General features: G+C 40.9%; 1 protein-coding gene across 9 annotated transcripts in view; it reads right to left on the bottom strand.

The window, feature by feature from the left end:
- Positions 1-22,315, bottom strand: part of LOC119028146 (unconventional myosin-IXb) — a 60,321-nt gene that overhangs the window by 24,501 nt on the left and 13,505 nt on the right. For all 9 annotated transcript variants that reach the window (XR_005077620.1, XM_037113732.1, XM_037113733.1 and 6 more), the window contains exons 2-4: positions 13,036-13,256; positions 12,708-12,927; positions 11,847-12,356 (exon numbers count right to left, since the gene is read on the bottom strand). Coding sequence is in view for 8 of the 9 variants with exons in the window: in XM_037113732.1 (XP_036969627.1) it covers positions 11,847-12,356; positions 12,708-12,927; positions 13,036-13,193 (888 nt within the window). In the remaining variant the exon portion in view is untranslated. The remainder of the gene's footprint in view (positions 1-11,846; positions 12,357-12,707; positions 12,928-13,035; positions 13,257-22,315) is intronic.

Genomic DNA, 22,315 nt, shown 5'->3' with positions numbered 1-22,315 from the left:
CAGCCACTGCCCACAGAGCTGATGCAGAAACATGATGGGTGGTGCATGCTTAGGCCTGAGAGAGCTGGCCAATCAGACCAGACCAGGAGGAATCATTTAATCATTTAGGTGCTTAAACAGAGCTTTCATTCACAGGGTGAACAGAGGTGCTGCAGTCTGGACAGTTTGCAAAAAATGATAATGATGCGTTTTTGAACATCGAAGTGTGAAAACATTGTAAGTAGACAACTTAAATAAAATAATAAACCTGACAATGAGTATAATAAGGTACCTTTAAATAAAACAATGATATATGTGAAAGACAACACAATTTCAAAATATCAAGATGAGGACTGTTCTGCACCAGAAACTTGTGTCTTGGAGTCCATATAAGGCTTAATTCAAATCTCCAAGACTTGACTGCTTGTGCCCCAGAATTTTACGCTCTCTTTCTGCTGATTGTTAATGTTTTGAAACTCAAATGTGACCTTTATTGAGTTTTAAACGGAAGTGCTGTTGGGTGCAACACAACCTGGGAGTGGTGAGATCATCTATCAGCGCCCTCAACTGAAGTCAACAACAACAACCATAACAAATCACCATGACAACAAAGAAACTAGATAGTCAAAGGTTAAATCTTGTTTTTAAACAGCAGCAGCAGAGTGCAGAAGGGGGAGGGACTGTGTGAGTATGTGTGAGTGTGTGAGAGTGTGTGAGAGTGTGTGTGTGTGTGTATATATATGTTGGAGGTCTTAGGAAGGGGCGAGCATCTGCAGCTAGTTGTCCCCACTTGCCCTCCTCTCACTCTCTCCCATCCATCTCTTTCTTTTCTTTCCTCTCTTCAAGACCTTTTCCCTCATTCTCTTGTTCAGTGTGTGTGTGTGTGTGTTTGAGAGTTAAAGATGGAGACAGAGAACATAGGTCAGTGATGATAAATGAGGCTGGGACAGCCACTCTGTATAGCAGTGTCACACCAGAAACTGACACAGAGAGGACCAGGGTTGTTCCGCAGACATCAGGCGGATGCCAACCGAGCTACGGGCACACAGAGCCCAGCCACCATGCCTCTCTGAGGGGCCCTGTTTATTGCATTGATACGGTAACAGAACAGCACTCTCTCTTTCTTCCTGATGAACATGCTCACATGGTTACAGATAGACACACATGCGTGCACGCACGCGCGCGCGCACACACACACACACACACACACACACACACACACACACACACACACACACACACACACACACACACACAAAAGGCCACCGCAGGGGAAGTTGATTCAGTGAATGTTAAATAGGAGTCACATTGTATCTCCCAAAGCAGTTGAAGGGTGAATTCGATACAGTGGTCCTGGGGCTGATGAGAGTTAGAGGGAGAGATTCTTTGGGATGGACTGTCGGCCTACTTTCATTTCTGATGCTCAAGTAGATCTATAACTTAATTTTTTTTTTCACAGACCTTCTTTTTCTCAGTGCACTAAAAACTTTAAACCAAAATGTGATTCCGAAACATTTTTGAGACCTAAGGGAAATATGAGGCAAGAGTTGTAGCTTTACAGTGAATTAAGACACCGACGCAGTTGTCTCTTATTCCCCGTGTTAAACAATGCCATCACTTGTGCTCCACGTTTAAGGGTCAGCAAGTGTGTTTTGGCGTTGACACTCCAAGTGTCTCACTTCTCAATGCTGCCCACTGTGTCCACTGCTGTTCTGAAAACCCTGCAGCAAGGAACACAAAACCTTGGGAAATCTCCCCTGAACCATGGAGGGAATGCTAAACATGTCACAGCATCTTTCGTATTCGAACTTGCCCACAAGCAGACGATCTGATTGGCTGGAAGGCTCAGCAGGTATGGGGAAGCGGACAGACAGCTTGTCGAACCGTGTCCATGGAAAGACGTGGCCTAATCTGTATTCTTACGAAATAGGGGCTGGTCTCAAGGAGTTCATGGAAGGAAAACAAGGAAGGGAGAGTGAAAGCAGAGAAAGGAAGAGAGAGAGGGGGGTATACACAAAGCAGGGCCATTGGAAGTGTGTAAATGTCTGCATATCCAGTGATCTTTTTGTGACATACAGCACTGTCTTAGCTGATTCCTCTCTGCGGTGAGCAGGCTTCTCTGGAAGCCCTGTCTCCTGTACATTTCCACTTAACAGAGCCAGACCTACCCATATTAAGTCTCACATCCCCATTCAGCCCCTTCATATACACACACACTTCTCCTTACAAACAAAACTTGGGGAGTGTCAATATAATGGTGCAGTTTATGAGTTGTTTGTCTAAGCAAGTAAGTGTGGCAGGGACATCAAGGTATAAATTATATACTCTAAAAAGGCATTACATTTTAGGCGTAGCATAAACGTGTGCAAACATGAGCGATCTATGTAAGGATACAGCCTGATGTTGTATACAAGATTAGATGTTCACAGAAACAACTAATTTAAGTCTGCTGTGTTGACTCATAAGTGTCACACTTCCCTCAACATTTACGTAGCAGCTCCTATAAGTCACTTGTGTGATGATCGGAGAGCAATACAGTTAGTACGTGTTTTTTTTTGTTTTTTTTTGGAACATGCTTTCAGCAAAAGTGAGAGAAAAGAAAAAAAAACTCTTCTGTACTCACAAACTTTCACAAGCTTTCAGTTAGTGCTTGGGTACTAGGACTATGACAGTGAGGCTCTGCTGCATCCTTGAAAGTCCAGTTGCTCAAAAGAGCTTCAGTTAAACGTTTCCACAGGCGCTGCCAAGGCCCCGACACTGACACCTCACTTCAGCATGGATACATTCACAAAAAGGCTCTAAATAGTCCAACCGCCACAAAGACAGTTCCCGCATTCTCAGGGAGCAACAGCAGGCGCACAAGCAAAAATTCATCCAACCTCTAGATGGACAGGCTCACTCACTCACTTTTAAGATTTACCATATTTTCGTTTTTGGGTCAAGCTCATTTTCTCAGTGCAAGGGACACTTTTACGATAGCATCAAAATCGCTATCTTTAAAACACTAAGAAGTGTTTGCTCGTAGTATCACCAGGGTCTCTACACATGAACACAAGCATTGAGAACATTGTTTGTGTACACAGAGTTTACTAAAAAGAGAGTTTTTGGACAACTCACATTAGCAGATGTTTCCTCTGCTCGCAGCTGTCCTGCCAGTGAGAAGTATCGATCTTCAAATGCGATGTAACATAGAGGACAGTTAAGGTGGACCGCTCATAAAGCTTAGTTCCATATAAATGCACGGATAACTCATTGTTCTGTCATTAGCGAAAAATAATATTGACCTTGAAGTTGAAAAGGAGCCTCATACAGAAACAACACTAAAATAAAAAGCTGGAAGAGTGATGTGAGTTATCGCGTGGATAGTTGTTGCCAGAAGACAGTAGCGGTCCACCTTAACTCTCCTCAAAGTTACGTTGCATTCTGGGATTGATACATCTCAGCTGCCATGATGACTGGGACTGGAACAAGCTACTGCTAAGGTGAGTTGTTAGAAAAACTTCCTTTTTAGCAAACTCTGTACACAAATGATGTTCTTAATGCTCATGTTCATGTGTAGAGACCCTGGTGATACTACGCAAAGTTTCATGTTGTGTTGTGTCTTCTTAGTGTTTTAAAAATAGCAATTTTGATGCTAGCTTAAAAGTGCCCCTTGCACTGAGAAAATGAGCTTGACCCAAAAACAAAAATACGTCAATCTTAAAATTATGTTATCGTAATTATGCTTTTACAAGACAGTTTGACTCATGCACATTCACAAAAAAAAGTCTGGGTTGCATTTTGGCGAGAGTTTCACTTTAACCTGTAACAGAAGAGTATGTAAACTGGAGAACCAAGCAGCAGGGTTATATAATGACTGGTGGCTGTAATGTTAAGGAAAAACAGTAATAGTACTTGGTGAGCAAATAATAACTGTTTGTTGTCTTGTATGAATGTAAAAAGTGCTTTGGTGAGCTCACATGATGTTGGCAATGATTGAATGCAACCATGTCTCTACAAAGTTCCCCCTCTATGCTTGGCCTTGCTTCAAGCCACCACTATATCCCACCAACCACATTTAAACCCCCCGAGCTTAACTCAATGGAATTGTTAACAAAGAATTTATTCTTTTAGGTACAATGATGGTGTCACTAGTGTGCAGAGGGGCTAGTGCTTCAATTCGATAACAGAGAATGTTTCAAAGAATGCAGTTCTACTGAACCAGTTCATGAGCTCTGTATGAAGTTGCAAACAAATATAATTTCTCAACTCTTTTTATGTTGAGGAGAATGGCATGACACGGTTTGTTATAGGAACAATGACTTTCAGTCTTCCTTAAAGGATTAATCAATTAATCAATAAGTCCAGCTATAAAAAAAAATGATTCATTACTTAATATATCAAGCAAAAATGGCACACATAATGATGTTACTTTGGTCTCTAAGAAGTTTGTTAATTACTAAGCAGGCAAACATTATAGATGAAATGATAATGACAACCGTGGTTATAGCTAAAGCATAACAATGTTATATATTGTATATATCCGTATGTTTCTGGGTTCTACTGTAAACATTACAAATGACCTTTGGCACAGTAAAGTAGGTATCAGTATTCAATGGTTGTTTGTAACAGATTCATTATTAGCAAATGCTGGTAAGCAAATCACATACGTTCATGCTCTAAATTAAGCAGAAAGGCTGTGAAATGCCTAGTCGCACACAAGATCAACAGAATATTGTAAACACCACATGGAAAAGAGCCAAATCTGAAGTATATTAATGTAATCAAAATAACAAAAACACCACGAGACAAAGAAAGCTCAACAGAGGGAAAGAGCCCAAATGTCAGTTTGATAATCCAGTGCATGCAAATCTATATTTTATAGACATCTAAAATCTGATACACATACAATGAATTGAAAAACAACAGCTGTCAGAAACTGACCAGGTCACAAAGGAGTCATTGTGTATTGCACTGACCATAATCCAGTGGAGTGGACAGCATTAGATGTATTACTTTACAAATTAAAAAAATAAGTGCAGGAATTTCAGCAATGGTTGAACATCACAGACCACACAGGCACTTCACCATCAAGAGTATACATCATGTTTTATTACCCAACTAACCACTGAACATAAGGATGCAATTCACTATGGCAATGTGAACTACAACTGTGCACCAATAGAGTCAGTCAAACTTTTCTGCAACCTTAAAAATTGGGGGCAGTTGGTGAAGTTCACTCCTCTATATGAAATGTCTATCTATGGGACTGCTGAATTGTCTTACAGGCTGGACACAGTGGATGCTTATGCAGCGGTGCTGCGCGGCTTTACCTCTCGCTTTTCATTTCACCGCCCTCTTTCCCGTTGTTGATATTTAGAATGCTGCACACACTACAGTGGCAATGTTGAACCTATTCAGGCGTGTTACTCCACTATTAGGTCCTATGATGGTCTTAACCTCAGAGGTTACAACATGTCAAAAACCTAAACATTTCATCCATCTTCCCACAGTTACCTATGACAGAACAGGGCAAAATTTGCAAAACCAATTTAGACATTTCTATGTTTTCGAGAATGTCCAAATTATTTGGTCTACTGTCTGGATGCATACATAACAGAGGGTCAAGTAATGAAGATGTATGAGGTACAAAGTTGGAATAGTCTGAATAAAGTTTTTGAGCATCAGTTTTGCTCCTCTCGTGGTCTGGTGTTTTACCATATTGGAGTAATTTCAAGCAGCTCCACCCATGTCTAGATGGGTACCACATCAAACTTCAGCTTGTGGTGTGGTCAGAGTACCATGAATAGACCGTGAAGTGCCCTGTTGCATGCTGCTACATGTAGGCTGTGTTTGGCCTGTGAGGAAGAGCATTTTCTAGTCTTCAATGTGCTTCTGAATGGTGTGATTATACTAAAGCCTTTGTATACTGTAAGGGTGTGTGTGTGTGTGCGAAATGAATGACACGTGTGCATGATGCAGTGACTAAAACTCAGTAATGCCAGCTTTTCCCAGACTCTTACACAATGCCACCCAGCCTGACCAAATATAGCTGAGGAATAAAGAGGTGCAACCCATAACTAAGAGATAAACAATGGCTCAGCAGACAGAATGGCCAGCTACTCCTCTGCACTTCCTGAACAACAATACAATACTTTGGTGTATCCACACCCCTCAAGGCCCTGAGCTCGCAGCAGGGAGAACTACTGCTGCTACTTCCTGTATCGTAGCTGCTTCCTGTTAAAAAGGGTTCCGGATGATAGGAACTTCCTGTCTGAAGTGGTGAGACAGAGTGGCATGGAAGAGGCTGGGGACTTAATAAAAGACCATAGGGGTTGGCTTCAGCTGACAGGCTATAAATTGTCTCACACGCGGGTCTTCAAATTATTTTCTCCTCACCAATTACATCAGTCATTTTACTGACTGGACAGGACACAAAAAAGTTATGACTGACATCATTTACACCAGGGGCTTTTTATATACATGAATGACCGAGGAAACCCTGCAGGCTTCTTATCCAAACAGCTTTTTATGTTAAAAAGTGGTATTATTGTTTAGTTCATCTTCATCTTTGGAGGACCCTGAAATTTAAAAAAAATAGTTACTTTTGACTGATGATATTTAGAATACTGCACAGACTAGAGTGCCAATGTTGAACATATTCAGGCCTGTTACTCCATTATTAGGTCCTATGATAGTCTTAACCTCAGAGGTTACAACTTGTCAACTAAGAGCATGGATAGAGCTCCATGTGGCTTTAGGGTTTCTAAGGTTTCGACAAATTAATGAGACTTTTAAAGACCTTTTTGAGATCAACTACACAGAACAATACTGGGTGACGGCATTTACCGGTGGCTTTTCATGGATTTATGCTTTTCTGACTTCCCATGCAACTTCCAGTGCTCTGACAAACTGCGATGGGGCTGCAAAGTCATCAGTGGTTATTGGAACCATATGGATTTCATTGTGTAGGGATGTTCGGGAATGATCAACAAAAAATTCCTCCCAAAAACCCACTTAAAGTTGATTCGACTTTAGAAAAATAACTTGCAATCCATCTGGGATGATTCAGTGTAGTATATTTCAAATCTATTATAGGCATATCAAGAGAATATTGGTGTAACAGTCTTCTGAAAAATACAACAGGACAAGGTAAACTTGATTGGTTCAGTACTTTCCTATTGTCAACACAAAAATCCAATATATTGTCTGCCTTGTGTTCACCAACCGTTTGCAACTGAGGAGGGCCCTGTCTGCATTAAGAATAAACAGGCTTCAAAGCCTGGCAAATGAAAACAGAAACACCAAAAGAACTACGTAACATCAACCAGTCAGACCAGTTCAGTGAAATACTCACTGAGAGCTGAGTTGTCTTGCAGGTAGCAGCCTTATTTGTTCAAACATTTGCACAATGTATTAAGGGCAAATTCTTCTTTACCTGCATTATTTTCAAGACAAAAGAAGGAAATTTGAAGAATAGAAAAGAAAACAAAAATATAGAAGAGAATAAAGTGGCACAATGAATTAAAGTAGAACAGCAGCTTCCCACATGGTTTCAGGTTGGAGCCACTCAATATGCCAGCAACACAGCACTCAGTCCAGCACCACAAACGGTGATCTCATCTCCTCAAAATGTGTGACCCAGGCCTGCAGACCTCCCCTATAGCTCAAGCGCGCACGCACGCGCGCGCGCACACACACACACACACACACACACACACACACACACACACACACACACACACACACACACACACACACACACACACACCACTGTAACCTGATCAGCTTGGAGGACAAAAAAACATCTCTCAGTAAAAATGTTGGTTCACTTTGGTTCACGGATCTAATGATAGCAGTACTTGGTATGTAATGCGTTGACGGGTACTTGTCAGGAAAGAACCACAAGAGGTAGACCATTTGTGTGATGACAAACTGCAGGGGACATAATTTCAGAGGAGTTATTGCTTCCTCTGTAAAGCGACTTTTGTTTCATGTCAGCCATGTTATGAATGTGCTGCAGAGCCTGGTGGCTGTTGTAAAAACAAAATCCGTTCACATAAACTAACTTTTCTCTGAGGTCCACAACAGTGTGGAAAAACATTTAAAGCAACTGTCTCTGCTTACAGTTTACATTTCTGGGTAAAATGTAAATTTAGACGCAATATTGCTGCCAGAGGGAATGTACAGCTGTTCAATAGCCAGGATGATTGACTGATTGGTCACAGATGGAATCCAACTTCCACTTCCTCTACTGACCAGGCCAACAAAGACCGAACACGTCTCCCTGTCTGCCGCTGCAACCACAACTTTAGACTGGGCTAACACACACACACACACACACACACACACACACACACACACACACACACACACACACACACACACACACACACACACACACACACACACACACACACACACACACACACACACACACACACACACTTCTAGGAGTGAACAGCAGAGTGGCAGTGTGTCTGCCAAAGGGACCAAAACTCTGCTGATGGAGGGGAAAATCTCTCCATCCCTCCTGCCCCCCTTTCCTCGATCAACCGCCCAGAACCAAAGACTCTGACAGACTGACACACATCATGGGACCAAAGCTTTACTTATTCAAATGCATCTGAAAGCAGCAGCAGCAGTTCTGTGAGTGAAGGTTCCAGTACTGAGTCAGAGGGTCTGGAGATGACCGAGAAGTGACAGATGATGGATGGATACACCGTGTCTGCAAGTTGTTGTGGCAGCTCACCCTCTCTTCTTGACATGAAGCCTCAAGTCAATAGCTTGTGGCCAATTCTGTTTAATTTTGTTCGATTCCAGTTTTCTCTGTGTTCCATTGAATTCACAGATCGGGAGGTTTTTTGGTTCTCAGCACCGTTTTGTACTTTGAATAAACCACATTCCACATACAGCTTTTCTGGCTGAGGGTCTATTTTTAGCCACTCTACTGCGAAATAAAACAGAAAAATGTGCAGAGGAGATTTACTTCCAGATCAACTGAGAGTTATTAGTTCCCCACACCAAGGACGGCTATTAAACTGAAACTTGAAGTCTTGAGATATCTGCTTTTTGTCCACATGATTGTGCAGAGATAAGCAGGCTTCCCAGTATGATATGTGCCCTGCAGCCTAAGGCAGAACTTCATTATCTTTTCTCATCTTTAGTCCTTCCATATCACTCAAATCAAACATAAATCCAGAATACAACGCTGACAGGAAGCACTCTCACACGTTTAATATGACCCGAGGACACACACTTGCATGCCACTCAGTACACCCCACATATGCAACATTATGGTCAATTCCGATGAGCTAGAGATGCAGGGCAGTTGAAAATATGTAAGTGGAGATAAACTTATAGTGATGGAGGATGCAGAGTACAATGTGAGACGTCACTCACAATGAACGACTGCTAAGACCATAGCTTTGCAGTGGTAGTAATATGAATGCTGCAAATGGGCTCACAATAATAAGCCTGCTTGAGGTCTGACCAGAGGTAAATTCTTCCATATGTGAAAGTGGAGGAGACCCCGTTTCTCATTACAGGGATGAAAACTGACCTAAATGAAGTCAACTCTGTTCTTTGCCACGTTGCACAGGGATTAAACTCAATACTCTGTGATAACTTACCTTTCATGATGTAACTGTTTTTTTTTTTTTAAACAATGTAAAAGCTAACAGATGTCTGCCTGTTTTTAGATGTGCCTTTTTCGTCACCAAACAAAGAGCTGTAGTTTAGTAAGAGCCCTGGCTATTTAACTGTCTGTGGAATAAAGATAGCCTGAGAAGCCTTACAGACTGGTAGCACCCTGTACACAATCTTTCTTTGCAGTTTCTAAATGCCAAGCATACAAGTTTAGTAAATACAGGGTTGGTTTGCAACTATGTGACTATTTATTCATGCATACACCCAAAAATCTCTGAAGTGTGTCCAAACATTTTTATTGGTCGCACCAGTGTACCTGATATTCAGTAGGTCAGTTTTAAAAAGAAAAGTAGCCTTTGAAAATCTTCTTTTGAGAACAACTGGTTGTGTAGACAATTGCCTTTGAACAATTAGTAGCCTATCAACACATTTTCTGTATTTTATTTTTTCTGCATTTAGTAGGATTTTATGTACATCTTGTACATGTGCATTGACTTTGTGTATGTTATTGTGTGAGACCAGGCCATGTACAGCTCCTAAATTATTTGCATGCAAACAAGAGCAATCGTTAGAAACCACAACCTTATAACATAATTACCCTCAGTTTTAATTTGGCTGTTGATAAGTTTTCTGTCACGAAAAATGCTGCAATTCGGGTTTCACCTGTCCCTCAGCCTTAAAGGCTCAGCTCAGACCCAAAATCATCAGTGGAAATAACCGTTTCACCTGACCCCTGTCCAAAGGTGCCTAATCCTCACTAAACAGTTGAGGTTATTGTTATTTTTTGTTGCGTATGCTGCAATTTAAACAGCCCCTCACACAATCATTTACATTATGTGTTAAGAAATTAAGCTACACACCAGTACAACCTTTATAAAAAGTTAGTCTGGAGCCCAGAAATACATATGCCTGCATTTGGTTCTCTAACAACCCAAAATACGTGAATGTTTGAATGAGGAATGATCTGTATTGTGGTGGTGTGTTTTGCTTCATAACCACAACCTTTTTCTTTGCATTAGTGACACAGTTTTTCACTCTGGTTAACCAGACATCTAAGCAAGGGAGATGCTCTGTGTCTGTTCAGAGTCCATAAGATTCCAGTGAACAGACTGTTGGTTGCTCTGTCTGTCCAGAATCAGGCCTGAAATCTGTGCAACATAATTATCAACCAGCTGGCCTTGCACAAACATTCTCTGCTGTGATAAAAAAAAATATTATGGATAATTGGACTTTTCATGATATGTTCATAGATATTCTCACTCTAGCTATTGAAATCGGTAACCTCAGGAAAACCCTCTGTATCAGTTTGGCTGTAGTTTAGATTTTTTTTCTGTCCTCTCAGCGGCTGCACAGAGCAAGTCAGTACAAGCATCTAATTTCTCAGAGATAGAAAGTAGGAAGAGAAGCACAGTCACCTGACTGAAACAGCAACCAAGAAATACCAGTTATTTGCTAACAACAGCTCCAAATGATATTCACATTGTCATATTTCTGTGGTCATAAACAGAGCCCACACACACACAATCAGTGACCAAGATCAACTAACCAGAACCATCAGTGTTTGCTCAAAGAAACAGAAAAAAAAACAAACAGCACTATCTTGTCTAGATTTACACAGCATTTTCAAGGGCCTCATGAAGGGTTAATAAAGCAACTTCCCATCCTCTTTTTCATTTCTTCTTTCTGGGCAGACCATAGTCTTTATGTTTACTTCCTGTGCAATGCACACACTTCCATATGCTCCACGGAAGTTCACAGGGTTGCAGCCTGAAAATACATTTGCCAACTGCTATGTGAGACCTGATACGTTCATGGGATGTTCAATCATTCATAACCACTGCACTGGAGATAATCACTGTCCCATTAAATAATCTCAAAATATAACCTCTGCATGCCACAGCAACAGGATGAGTCACTTCTGAAGAAGCACCGTCATTGTAGGATATGAATTAATCAAAGGAGCATTACATTTCATACCTCCCTGAGCTGATGAAGAAAATAAATGTGTGAAATGTAATAACAGATTAAACAGACACAAGCTCTAGAACCTTTCATTCTTCTTTTTGTTTAGCCCAAACCCGAGTCAGACACTGGCTTTTAAACCACAGACAATCTTACTATGAGTTGCTCTAGTTTACAAGTTAGTAACAGTTTTAAGGGGGAAAAAAACTCAGGTGGTTTCCAGCTGAAAAGGGGACTGGTGGAGTCAAATCCTCCCATCACACATGTTAACATCTTACCTCCAGGACCGGTCCAGCTCCCAGTATGGTCCTTTCCACCCCACTGGCATAGCCCTTCTGGCTAAGTGCAGTCAGACAGTGGATCAGGAAGTTGGTACTCTGGGTTTTGCCTGAGCCACTTTCCCCAGAGATGACGATGCACTGGTTGATCCTCTTCCTGAGCATAGCATAGTAGGCCACATCTGCGATAGCGAAAATGTGTGGCTCCAGTTTGCCCAGCTGGTGGTTTTCGTACATCTTGACGTACTTAGGATTGTAGATGGGCAGGAACTTGAAGGGGTTGATAGCAATGAGGATACTGCCTGCATAAGTGTAGATCTTTTTTTTGTAAAAGCGTGTGCGCAGGTTGTTTAATATGCTGTCCTCATTGAGGATGGGGAGATTGCAGAGGTCTGCAAAGTCATCCTGTGGAGGGGGAAGGAAGCCCCTGGCAGCTAGCCGCTGTGCCTCCTGCTCCTTAGTCACAGACGGGAGGTGGACATAATGAATAGTGCCATCATGGTTCCTCTCCTGGAGCATGGACAGGTAAAGAGATTAAAATCTTTAAATAACTGAGACATTTAAAAACATTCTGGGTTCTCTGAGTTAAAAAAAAAAAACAGTCATAATAACTTTAAGTTTAATGATAATGGGAAACATTTTGTTTGTGGTTAATTTACTGGTCTTTGTTGTTGTATTTTTCCATCATTAGCAGGTAGTGTGTTATCGAGGTGGACTGTTTGTTTTTGTTTCTCAGTAAAAATAAAAATGAAAAAAGCAGAAGGAAGTACTATGCAATAGCCAAAAAGTGGCAAGACATTTCTCAGTGCTCGACATTCACTGAGTCTTACTGCAAAGTGATCTGTGCGCTTTCAACTCTACCTGTAGTAAGAAGTAAAAGCCTAGGCTCTGAGGGTGTTGTTCCTGGGCTTTTCGAGGCCACAGCAGAAACCTCTGTGCTGGCAGGTCTCCGGCCTCTAGCACCCACTCTTCCCCACCACATTCCTTCACCTCTGCTAGGACATACATGCGGCCAGGGTCCAGCCCCAGTGCCGTGGCAGCGTCTGAGATCACTGAGGCTGCTGTTGCATCTTTCTGCACCCTGGGAAGAAGACAAAAGGAATTACTAACTTTATGTGAACAACATCATCAGAGTTGAACATTAATTGTTGATGCTACTTTTCTGGTCTTAATACTATGGCACTCTTACCTGAGGTTACAGCAGGTGGTGGACTGAGCAGCCAACCGTGGGTAGATCTGGAGCAGGTATGAGCGACCATCGTGATCGTTAGGGCTAGCTGGCCCACCTCCCCCCCCTCCGCCACCTGCGTTTGTTGCCATGGTGGCAGCGCCATCTATGACACTCATCCTGAGCCAGGGGGAGTGGCCTCAGCATGCCGCACCCACTGATTCCCTCTCACCACACAGCACCTGAAAATGACAGGTTGATTGATTAGAGACAGTATTTGTGTTTACTTTCATACATTCATGCTTATAATATTGATACTGGACCATGATAAAAAAAGAGGCTTTCCAAGGGCACAGCAAAGAACTCTAGTTAAAACATGTGGTATGAAAGAGAGAGGTTGACTCTCACGCCAAGAATTAGCTATCCCATTCCAGTAAACACTCAACACTAGTATAATGCCAGTAGAAACAAAGTATGATAGCCCAGATAGTGAACAGCTTCCAATATAAAGCATTGCAGCTTTCTAAATACCTAAACAATGCATCATCGCAGCTCTGAGTGAGCATTTTAGTATGCAAACAAAATAGTTGATTTTCAAACAAAGTCTTAAACCACATGGGAAGCTCATCCTTGGTATCTGACCCTCTAAATTTACATTCAGAGCATGATGAAGCTCTGTTGGAGTGGGGTGTCTTAGATTAGCCTAGAAAACAGGCCTGTACAAGTAATCATGACAGTTTGACAGGATACAGGCCTTATAAATTAAGAACAGGTCATTTGTGAGGCCTGTTTCCTATCAAGCTATTTATTTGCCTAAAGCTCTTTCTTTTGAAATCAGTGGTGTATTATAAAAAGTATGTTACAACTCTGTGTACAAAGTACCCAAAGAAAAATACTATTCTCATATACCAAACAATGAAATAAGAATCAGGTGAGAAATCTCATACTGTAAGGTGAGAAACCCTGACTGTACCTCATGTTATGTCGCAGCTAAGATAACTGTGATGTGCTAACTGATATACTACGAGATTGTACTATGCTAGGCTATAATCACAGCACTGTTCATCACAATTCCACATGCTCAAACATCCCATTTTTTTATGCAGAAGAATACAGCTTGGTCCCAGCTTGGTTAACTTTCTTGAAAGGTTTCTTACAGTAGCTACCAATATATTAGTTGAGGCAATTAACATACGATGTCAGTACAAGTGTTGTTTTTTCCTCAAAATGTTTAAAGTGATCCCTCAAACTTTTTAATGCTCCACTAAAGTTAAAATATCTTTTCTCAACAGATGCAAACACAGAATATGATTTCTAACAAAGTGACAAGTAACCAAAATGAAAATGAAAAAAAAAAGTTATGTTATAACAAATTATGTGACATACAGAATATAAACAAACAATCACAGAGTAAAACTTAAAGATATTTTTATTCTGTGGGTGTGTAAATGGAGTGGATGTTGCTAGTGTGTGGTTTTCCTCACATCTAAAAATACACTTCACGCATCTGCCGGTCAAATGAAATCAAACTGCACTTCCATTTCAACAAAATATTGCTATTGCTCTTGTGAGCACGGTAGAGAGGACACAGGGCTAAAACATGTGTATCAGTGCTGGCGATGACTCAAAGCTAATAACACTGCAGTGCATTTGTAAGCAGTGCATTGTTATCATATTACTTGTAAATAGCTATGCCACTGAAACTTTAACAAAGGTTGCAGCTGCAGATGCTGCACAGAAATTGAACCCTTCCGCTCAGTGATAGCAACCAAGATGCAAATACAGAGAACTCTTAGGGTAAACCACAAATGGTGTAATGATAGCACATTATTCACTCTCACAGACAAGACACCTACAGTGTTTTATGACGTACAACTTGGTGGCAGGATGAAGTGTTTAGCAAATTTTCACCACAACAACTTATCTATTTCCCCACGCAGTTTTCTCTGCCTGGCCACGTCTCAACACCAAAAGTCTGACAACATCACAGAGTTCTTAGCAGACCATTAACTGAGAATTAAGCGGAAGTTTGTTCAGTCCATACAACGGATATCACTGATTTCCTGACTGAGGTGAAGCTGCCTTGAAAATATATCAGGGTCTTTTATGAACCAAACGACAATAAACTAAATGGGGAGGACAAATTTCTTATTGATGTGTCCCATGACTGGCATGTGTGACACAAAACTCATTGGAGGTCGAGCAGCCATTCTTTGAGAATGTGTTGTAACCGTTTTCTGTAAAGTCAGTTGAGGTGTCAGCACAGACCCCAAAGGATTCTATAAGACAACACCCACCCCAGTCACAGTCTCTTCAGCCTGCTGCCATCTGTCATAACAAACAGAAGTAACTGCTGCAATACCACCAATCTACAGAGCAGCTTCTTTCCTCAAGCTGTGAAATTGAGGTATGAATCCTTAACACTCCACCAGTCTTTTGTGGCACAAGGGGAATAGAACTTGGATTTTTATAACTCTGTTTTAAGTGATAATAAAATTAATCTTGGAAACCTTAAGAAATGACCAATGGGCCATCAAGGCTGACAGTTTTCAGGCTTTAATTCAAACCAATAAGTATACTTAAGTTGTGGTTGATGGTGTAAAATCAGTAGAATCAACTGAATGCTACTAGTTCTAGCGTAAGGTATGAGCAGTCATTACCCACATCAAGCTTTGGTCAAGCTTTAATATAAAGATTAGATTCAATAACAACGTTTACATGCCATTCTGTTAATGCTTAAAAAAAAAAGTTGCCATCATACTGAACTTCTGGTGACATCACATATCCTTGTAAAACAGTCTCATGTTCTTGTATTTCATAGAAAAAAAAAACCTTTACATATAAATCAATGGAACCAATGTCAATGTTTGAAAGGATTTCTGGGCAGAAATCCCCTGCTTTTTTGTTTTTGAGTTTACCAAAAGATGCTAGCAAAGCGAGACTGTACATGAAGGAATTTTACACATTTCTGCATTGCAAATCAAGCAGCAGACATCTACACAAAGGTGATTGTTCTTGTCTGTGCAACATCAAAGTTCTGAGATTAGGTCTGCAACTCCACATGAATAAATGGCAGTCTGCAACGTACACATCAAAGAAAGAGAGCAGTTGGGTTCATCCATGTTGCAGGTGCAGTTTTTAAGAGGCACAATGTACTGAACAGTAGCATCAGTGGAAAATCATGCTGGGCTAACAGAGCTCTGTAATTAGCACTCAAGTCATTGTACAATCATACATGTTGGTACAACTGCAAATTCACTTTACTCTACACCCAAATTACTGACAGTTGCTGTGGTTACTTTGCAAGGCTGACATGATGACAGCTTTACATCATCACTGTTGAACATAAAACCCAGTCAACAACATTATGGATTCTCAACTTTCTGAAGTAGCGCTCATGTATTTCTGGAATCAGTCATTGTAACCTCCAGCTAGACTTAAGCTAAAGTAATATGAGCCAGGTTAAGGATATATGTAACAAAAATGAATGTAGAACAGTGATCTATAGTTGAGTGTGAATCACACAGACAGCAGCTGGGTAAAGTTTAGTCTAATGATGGATCACGTAGCATGGCTTTGCATCAGTAATGCATGCTGTCTAAACTGTAAGTCTCTCTTGGGGAAACAGAAACCTGGTTTAAATCACTGTATAGCAGGCAGACTCCACTGCTTTGGTTACCCGATCTCAGGTCGAGCTCTGTAAGCACTGAGTCCTCCAGTTTATCACATTTATCATTTGAGCAGAGACAGTTTATTTTCTTAGGCTGAAAAACAAGAAATGTTATAGTCTGAAAAAGCACTGTGAGGAAAAAGAGCCTGTCACAGACATCTGCATGTAGTATTATGAAATCAAGTTCTCATTCCACAATAAGAAGGTTTGTTTTCAATGAAATTTTCCACTGACTGATATAACCAGTTGTGCTCATGTGTTCTGTGGACTTATCAGGAATAATACACGAAGACATACTAAGTACCCTTGTTACAAATGAGCTCAGATAAGAGGATAGCTAATTTCAATCATGAGCAATATTGTGTAATGGTAGCAAGGATATTGTTGTTTCTTCCTCTTCGTCTTCAAGTGGGAACTTCTCATGTTTAAGACGTGATCACAACAATACTACCAAACAGTTTCATATTTCTAGAAAGAATAACCAACAACACATTACAAACAAAACCACATGGTTCTGGCTAGTAAGTGGTCAATGTATCTGCTAGAATTGAAGCAGTGTTGAAAAACTAATAAGCTCATAACAACACCGGTAATCCCAGTACACTGGCTTTTTACAAGGAAAGACACTAAATATATGAAGAGCACTTTGTTATTTCACCTAAAATTGCTGGTGCAAACTGAACATGTCCTACAGCTTCAGCTTCACATCAAAAACATTTAACTGGTGAAACATGAGTTGACTTATATTTTGAGTTTAGCACTGCTACCGTTCATAAAAAATGTGTCTATAGAGCAAAACAGCAGGCTTTTCCTGCATTTTTTACAGTGAAACAATTTTATGTATTGTATGTCAGAGTAGTTTTATACAATATTTGAGAGTCAGGGAAGAAAGGGCAGTTGTTAGATGAAGAGTTGCAGGATATAGGTCACACACCTGCAACTTCTCAGTTAAGTAACCAACTCCTTTTTCCCTCATTAACATTATCAGTCTGCTCTGGCTTCACTGTGTGCCTGTGGCAGTTTGTAATTGTAGTGTCTGTCGTCCGACTATGTATTGATTTTTAGAAAAGGTAAAAACAGTGGTGTGCAAGGAATTCACGCACAGTGGCAACACTGGTATCTATCCAATAAAACTGCCTCCACTGAACTTTTCCATTCTTAAAAGCTGCTTTCAGAAACTTTTCTTTTGGCCTCTATGTTACATAACATGAACATTAGCTATCCATTTCAGTTTCTGTTTGTACATATTTACGAAAAGCATTAACAGGAATATGTTGTCCAACACATGCAAAAGGACAAAGACCATTACATGCTACAATGGACCAAATCTAAACAAAGCTAACCCTGGAAACATTTAGGTCACAGTAGAGAATTAGTGGAAAATAGAGCAACTTGAGACTCATGAGCTTGTGCGTTTGCCAGGCAAGCTGACCACAGTCCCAAAAACATGCGAGCCTATAAAATGCCAAGGCATGCAAAACTGCAGAGACCACAAAAGACAGCATCATCATTATCCTCCATCATGAGCCCTGGTTTAAATCTGTCACTTTAACTCCTGAGCTGCTCTCTCAACCAGTTTCAAAAGAGAGAAGCTACACTATCTGTGTGCGAGGTAAATCTGTTCATCTCAGTTTGCGTGGGGAGAAAACAGCAGGAAAAAAGGTAGTGACAGAGATAAAACTAAACAAAAAAGAAGAGAGGAAGGCGGAAGCAGAGGCTGAGAGAGGGAAAGGTAAACATCTAAAAGTGAGACAGAAAAGAGAGTCCCATGGGACAATCAAAGGAGGCAGAGGCTTTGAGATAATGCAGCTTCCTCCCTGTGGAGGAGATCCTCTGCAGGGATGCCCAGCATTCCTCAGATAAGATCTGGGGTTGTCTGCTTTGCGTAGGCTTAGCCTGGCACTTTAGCTGCTTACTGTGGGTTGATGGGAAGAGCACAGGGGTACAGATGAGGGTAGAGAGATACTTTGTAGCTGCTTACTGTGGGCAGGAGGAGGCTTTAACAGCTAACAAGCTCTTTAAAAAAAAGACATTTTCTTAAAGGCGGTACCACTCATCCCCACTGGACTCACTAACCCCCACCTAACCCCTCATTATCCAATCAGGGAGAATAGGATTGCAGTTAATTAATGCCACTGTACATTTATCACTAAGAAAAATAATGAGTAGTTTACACACAGTTATGTTACTCAGGCAATTTATCAACAACAGGAAACAGAACTGAGTACAATAACAACAACAACAGCCCGTACTGTACCAGTCAAGCTCTATTCGCAAAATAAGTGCTGTATTCAAATACGCCTTCTACACTAAAAGTGCTGTTCCATGCAGTGCTCTCTAAAATGCCAGGGGGTGTATCCTGTCCTATGAAAAGAACGTTAATGGAATTATGTCATTATTCAACATGGCTACACTGCTAGACTGGAGGTTGTCACTGCTGAGGAAGAATTTATCCGTTTATGGCTGTTCAGATGACAAAAGGTGACAATGGAGGACACAGACTGTCTGTCCCTTACATGCAGACAGAGATCTCAGTGGGGAATAAAGTCGTATTGTGAGCGTAACAGAGATTTTTGTCAAATGAGTATGACACCCAGTATTTTTGGCATATTGTAGATTTTACTTTCATTTGCATACTGAAGACTGCTACATTTAGCAAATCAGTACTTACTGTTTGTATAGTAGGCAGTCTTTTAATTGTTTTTTATTCCATATACATACATTTCTCTGATTTAGCTCCTTTTAGATTCAATTTTTTTTAACCACACATGTTCACATCTGGACTGATTTTTAATCCTGTGTCAGACCACAACTAATACATTTGTCTGTGAGGTCAAGTTTTTTTAACCACGAAGTGCTATAACTGGTTTCATATGCTATAATTCTGACAATTTTTAAAGAGCAAGAGTACAGAGAATGGTGTACACAACCACTCAATCTGAAATGGTGTCACATGCATGCACTTAGGAAGAATGAGGAATAGTAAATACCCCTTTGTCAAAATGGAAAGAGAGGGAAAAACCTGCATAAAAGAATCCCTCTTCTAACGTCATTATAACTGAAGCTGGAGTTGGCAGTAAATGCAGGAGTTGTTTGACAGAAGTGAAATAAGCCAACCAGTTCTTACTCACAGTCTCCCAACTCCTACTCTATCCTCTTCACCCACCTTCAAAGAAAAGCTCCACCCAGAGAGATCAGGGACAGGGGGAGGAGCAGTAGTAAGTCTAGAGTGCCAATTAGTGGAGAGAGAAAAGAAATATTTTGCCTTTATATGGCCCGTTGTTGTAATGTTTATGAACTCACTAAGAGATGTGTGAAAGCTTTGAGTGTTATGCTCTTAGGCTGTACCACAGACAGTAAATTCACTTCCTAATGGACCTCCCAAGAATGGCACACATACCCACACTCATACACATTTATATATAGACTGTATAAACAGGACAGTCAGTCACTGCTGAGACACCAGCAGCTGACTGTATGATCTGGCAGGAAGTGACTGACCCACTGACACATAGATGGTCGATGAACTTCAGCTGTAATATCCCCATGTTAACTCTCTTTCTCACTCCTCCTTCTTCTGTCTCCCTCCTGCTGTACACATCACACTATAATACAGACACAAAGAGGTGAACCAAAAAGAAAGTAAGTTATGAAGTCAACGAAGATACGGTGACTCCAAACATTCCTCTCAAGCGTCACAGGAGGAGTCCTGATAAATCTCATGAGTCAGCACTAAAAGCTTCTATCATGGATGTGACCAGTTTCAACATGGGAGCAGTTTGAACTAAGGAATGCCAATCACTAGCCATTTTTATACTGGGCAGCAATCTGCCAATTTGGCTGTCCTTTTTGCGACTATGTCTGCGGATTTAGACAGAAGGCAGTATGCTGGGGGTCTGTTTTGGTCCGCCAATATGACGCCTCGGAGGGTACACTTTTTTCCACCTCCATTACTATATAAATCCAAGTAATCGACGTGCCGGCATATGCGTGAGATGGGCGGAAGTGTTGATGACATGCACTGTTGTGCGACCTACAACCAGGGAGTTTTAAAACCGGGAAACAGCTGATCACAGCAGTTAGTTCATCACTTCATCCATGGATGTCAAGATGAGCAACTGGAAAGCCGCAGAGATCAGGGAGATGCTAGCGTTTCCTCGGTCTCTGTAACTGTCTTGGTTGTCCGCTTGTTGTAGCGGCAAGCTACTATCGGTTGCTACTTTCAAATTAAAACCCCCACTAAGAACCCGGTTCTAAACTCCAATGGGGTGCAATGTAAATTCTGAAGACCTGCTTCCTGTCAGCTGTCTGCTGCTTGGGGCAGTTAACATAGGGGGTGACATGCTCCGCAACACACTTCCTTTAGTAGTGGAGGTTAAACATTGCCGTGTGTTAGACTGAGGAGGCGAGAATATGGGCCACAGGTCTATAATTGAGTAAATCTATCATGTGTCCCCACATTAAATACCACAGCAGGGGGAAGCACCGATGAAGAGGCAGGGGCCATTCATGATTATGCTGCATCCCGCCAGCCTTGAGCGGGCAGCTGCGTAGCAATTATGCCTGACACTGGTATCGCGAGGCTAAATATTCTTCCGGCTCATATGTTGTGCGTCACTGTTCACGCCCAACTTCATGCTTCATGTCACGTCACATGTTTACACCTATCCCCGTGGCTTTTTTGAAAAGAAGGAATATTACACCTCCCTTTCACATAGACAAGGGGGCAGATTGCAGCCTTTACCTTGCTGCAAATGTGCCACCTTTTCTATCTAAAAGGGGCTACTGCTACTGTAAATCTAAATGTTATATTTGAATGCCCCCATAGTGTGTTTACATTTTTCTACTTTACAAAATTTAACTAACTGTAAAAATATTTGGTAGACAGAGGGCCCAGGGTTGGTAGCTTAAGATAAATCATATACTTCTAGTGCAATTAATTGATGAGTCAATCTTCAGAGAGATCTGCAACTGTTTGGATAATCAATGAATCAATAAAGCTCTTACTCCTAACAAATATGGCTAATATTTTCTATTATCAAATGTGCTTTTCTTTGTTTGATATGGTTGTTGATTTATATCTTTGGGTTTCAAGATGTTAGATGGACAAGATAAATAAAGGAACACTGGGTTTCAGGAAATTGTGATAGGCATTCATCACTATTTTCCTACATTCTATAGACCAGTTGATTCATAAATTATTTATGTAAATGAAATAAGATAAATCACAAATGAAAACTAAGTTTCAGCATCATATATTTATACTATCATAAATGATATACTCATATGGATGGTAAATAAGCTACATTACAGAGCTTTTCCAGGCTACTGAGAGCCTACTGACTGCTCAAAGCACTTTACAATACACACCACATTCACCCATTCACGCACACATTTATACACTGATGGCGAGGCTGCCATGCAAAGCACCAACTGCTCATCAGGAGCAATTTGTTCAGTATCTTGCTGAATGACATGCAGGGATGCGAACCAGTGACCTTCTGATTACTAGACGACCTGCTCTACCTACTGAGCTACAGCCGCTGGATGCTTGTAAAAGCATTTTATTTCCAATTCTATAGTCATTTCTAATAGAAACAGAAATAAAATAACCATAGCACACATATGTTG

This window comes from Acanthopagrus latus, chromosome 11, assembly GCF_904848185.1.
Source record: "Acanthopagrus latus isolate v.2019 chromosome 11, fAcaLat1.1, whole genome shotgun sequence".
Lineage (NCBI taxonomy): Eukaryota > Metazoa > Chordata > Actinopteri > Spariformes > Sparidae > Acanthopagrus > Acanthopagrus latus.
The sequence above is the reverse complement of the archived record's forward strand: the minus strand, read 5'-3'. Positions and strand labels throughout refer to the sequence as shown.